The sequence below is a fragment of the Anarrhichthys ocellatus genome, unplaced genomic scaffold, assembly GCF_004355925.1.
Source record: "Anarrhichthys ocellatus isolate YVR2014 unplaced genomic scaffold, GSC_Weel_1.0 scaffold49, whole genome shotgun sequence".
Classification (NCBI taxonomy): Eukaryota; Metazoa; Chordata; class Actinopteri; order Perciformes; family Anarhichadidae; genus Anarrhichthys; species Anarrhichthys ocellatus.
In genome coordinates, this window is record NW_022280079.1 from 1,413,826 (window position 1) to 1,417,875 (window position 4,050).

At 45.7% G+C, this 4,050-nt stretch overlaps 1 protein-coding gene across 4 annotated transcripts in view; it reads right to left on the reverse strand.

Annotated features, from left to right (window-relative positions):
• Positions 1 to 226: 226 nt before the first annotated feature.
• Positions 227 to 4,050, reverse strand: part of lmo3 (LIM domain only 3) — a 49,159-nt gene continuing 45,335 nt past the window's right edge. For all 4 annotated transcript variants that reach the window (XM_031869825.1, XM_031869826.1, XM_031869823.1 and 1 more), the window contains exon 4: positions 227 to 2,899. In XM_031869825.1, the coding sequence (XP_031725685.1) occupies positions 2,794 to 2,899 (106 nt within the window). In that variant the 3' untranslated portion in view covers positions 227 to 2,793. The remainder of the gene's footprint in view (positions 2,900 to 4,050) is intronic.

Below are 4,050 nucleotides of genomic sequence, written 5' to 3' on the forward strand. Positions count from 1 at the left end.
AACTGAAAAGGGCATTTTACAAGCTGCAGAGACAACAAACTGAGGAAATGATTGCACTTTAGATCAATCATATATCATAGGCTGCACCATGCTCTGCTGGTTAGGTTAATGGACAGAGAACAGGCTCTCTCTGGCGGCTGGTTTGCATCCAACACTGTGCCCTTGAGCTGGATGCTTAACCTCAGTGACTTCTAAATGGATATGAGAAGTATGAAAGTCTAAAAGTTCTTCAGATATAAATCTCAGCCTGACAAATATACAGGTCAGAAATAACAGTCGAAGAAAGAAAGACACCACTCACAATTAACACAATAAAACTGTATTACATTTGTGCTTAAAATTATTACAATTACAGTATTTACAAGCGTCCTAAAAATAAACATCTCATGCTGGATGACACATAAAAAGAAATCATTGTACAATAGCAAGCAAAAATGAATATTTCTTTTATGTACACCCACAATTTACAAATGAAAGAACTTTTTTTTTCCAGCTAAGAAATGGTGCTGAGCGCTGTTGCACACGCTCAGATGCTGATATTTACTACTGGACGTACTCCTCTGCAGCAGGGAGCCACCACGCCCTTAAGGGGACTGACCTGCCGCAGGGTGCAGTATCTGAACCCAAAGCCGTGTTGAAAATCACACTGCCGCCCTCAACATAAGCCAAATGTAGATTGAGAAATCCTCAATTGGATTCAAGTATCAGCATGTCAAACAATGCCGAATTTTGGACAACGGGCGATGTACTGAATGCTTATCAAATAAATAGTGTACAAAAAGTAACCAACCCCTACCATCCCCGACCAATCCCTAACAACCGCTACAACAACATGCCGCCATGGGCATTCCCCCACATTTCTGTTTGACCAGAGTGAAAGAAAAGTTTTTCATGAATAGAAAGACTGTCTCCAGCAAAAAATACACAGTCCTCCCTCAGAACGTAGCCGGGCTGCCCAAATACTGCTGAAAGTAGCTCTGACGGAATGCATTTCAGGAATGGAACAGTGACTCTTGTCAAGCCATGACAGTCTCGCAAAACCACGTGTTTGTCCACAGGCATCAGGTCTGGTCCATTACGTTTAAAGCCGCATTAATTGTGTATTTTGACCACTTGGGGGCAGTAGAGCTGAAAAGATTGCAAATACTGTAATCCTTTTGTTGCAACGTGTTTGTTGCCTCTTTACACATCCAGCAGACACAGAGCAACATTTGCATCTCCTTGGAGCGATCTTTGTGTACACCGGATGAATAGAAGTTTTAGCTCTGTTTTGGGCTCCACCAATTGCTGTGAAAAATATGTGGCTCTTTAGCTGCTAAATGCTCCAAGTAGTTGCTAACCTTGACTGCCGTTTGTTGCTGAGCAGGCGAGATGACATAAAGCTCAGGAGAGGTGAAAGTTGTGAGGATTTTTTGGGGCCCAATCAAAAAACTCCCTTTTCTGTGCTTGTACACATACCTGTGTGGGCGGTGACGTGGGTCGTCTTCTAATCGGAAATTTTTCTTGCAAGCCAATCAGAGCAGACTGGATTTTTCTCGGGAGGGGGCCTTAAGGAGACAGGCACTACAAACGGAGCATTTCAGATAGAGGGTGAAGACAGGTATATTCAGATAAACATTATGAGAACAATAATGTGGTTTTTGAACAGTAACACATGTAAACATGTTTTAGTAGTAACCCAGAATAAAAGTATGAACCTGAAAATGAGCATGATATACCCCCTTTAATGTCCTCAAAAGCTGCCGACTTTGATCAGGAAAAGTGTTTTCACTAACAATCAAAACAGCCAAAAACACGTTAACGTTGTGCTACCAGAAAGGTATGTGACACTAGTCTTCAAGGATCAATTGTCTTCTAGTGACATGATGGTCTCAAATATATGCATGTAGTGATTGTGAGAGATTCCATCCATCCAGAGAAACACACACATTTTGTCTCAAACAGATTTGTTTTGCCCAGGAGCCAACACAGCTGTGCGATCTGGAAGCATGGCGATACTATTTGATATTTGTGATCAATTTTGGAATCTTAAGGTTCTGTAAAGACTACATGGACCAGACCGAGCCTTGCAAGACTGCGAGACAGAGAAGTCCTCAACGCGCACGCACGCACGCATGCACGCACGCGGGCCCACGCATGCACGCACGCGGGCCCCCACACACACACACACACACACACACACACACACACACACACACACACACACAGCAAGAAATTAGTCATCAGCGTTAGTTTTGCCGCTCTTTCGCTTACATTCACTGTGTTTTAAATCTGATATCATACAGTAAAAAGGTTGTTACCTCAAAATTACATTGACAATACCTCAGTGTATTTTAGATTCAAGTAGAAGTTGTCTGTCCTTTTCAGATAAGAAGACACAAAACTGCTTTTGGGTGGGTTAATATATATCTTGTTTTTGCTTTCCAACAGCCGGGATCAGCCGTTGGTTAGAAATTGCTCTGAGGCCGGTGTCTGCTGGCCAGAAGGAAAGAGGCAGGATCCGTCATAAACAAAGAAATGGCCAAACTATTTTTTTTTTCACACTTGTAGTTTGTTGTAGGCTCCCCGGGCCTTTCCTGCCACATGTCTCTATGGCTATTCTGTACAGCAGAGTGTGTCCCCTCCCCTCCCGGGGAAGCTTGCTTAGTTATGTACATGTGGGGGACAGGAGCTGGACAGGAGGCGATAGTGCTTTTTGTTGTGTGATTGCAAGCTCTCCTTCAGGTCTCTCTCTTGCTCCCACTCCTCCTCCTCCTCCTCCTCCTCCTCTTCCTTGTTGTTGGCCTACGAGGGTCAGCGGACCTGGGGAGAGTAGCCCTCCTTCATCAGCCCCTCCTCGTAGTCGGTCTGGCACAGGATCATGTTGTTCTTCAGGAAAAACTTGTCTCCCACACAAAACCTACGCAACACAAAGAGACAAAGCGGGGGGGGGGGGGGGGTTACAATTTACATAAGCATCAAAGCAAGAATCTCATCATTAGCACGGAGCTGTAGGCTAGCAGGCATAGCCAGCTGCTAGCTTCCTGACTATTGTGCAAAATCTCTACTTAAGCGAGCATAACCTCGGTGCCAGCACCCCCCCTTCAGCTACAGCCGTATGCAGGCAAGGTTCTCCTCCAGGAAACAGTCAACTCAATTACAAGGGGGCGAAATGCAGGGTTTGTGACGGGGGGGGAATTATCTCTGTTCCAAGCCGGGGTTCCTTTCCACCTGCAGCTCTTACAGAAACCCCTACCGACCTCAGCAGCCGCCAGTCCTGCTCCAGCCGGGGGGGTTGTGTACAGTTACGCTTGACCTTTCAGCGCAGTGCCAAGTGGAGATTATGTTGAACGCGTAAGAGCAGTAACTCTCCCTGTATTGTCCTGAGGGCTGCTTATCTCCCTCACTGTGCAGGTTAGACAAGGTCGGCAAGCAGCGGTGCCAGTGTTTACCGGGGGGTGGTGGAGCCGGGGGTTGGGGGGGGGGGACAGCGAGCCTCGCCCCCGTTTGACTTCCTTGGATGTTGAGACTGCCGAGTTCAGGGCTGGGAGCTGCACACACAGAGATGGAGGTACCTGATGAGCAGCATTTATTCAGGGCTGCAGGGCAGATCGAGAGCATGATTTGTTGCATCCATTCGGGACCAATTAGCAGGATTCAAATACACTGTAGGTGTTGGCACAAAGTACCAAAAAGTGTGAGTGAATGTGAAGTGTTTCTGCAAATGAATTCCAAATGCTCTGAGGAAGAGCTGACATGAATCATGTGAAGTTGCACACACTGACGCAGCTCCTTGAATTTAGTATTTCAGCGACATATGACATGAGCGTTACAGTGGGACTGTCACCCACACAGTACAGTAGGTCACTCCCAGCTAATTCACAGCACTATAGGAAATGAATCAAGGGCCTTGTTGACTCCTTCTCAGAAGCTTTGTACACAAAACTCCTTGAAACAACCTAAATGTCATGAAGTACTTTGAAAGCTGTGGCCACATACATCAGAGACATGCACTTGAAAGTTTGATTCCTTATCGATACTACTTATTGATTCGATTCCTTATCGATACTA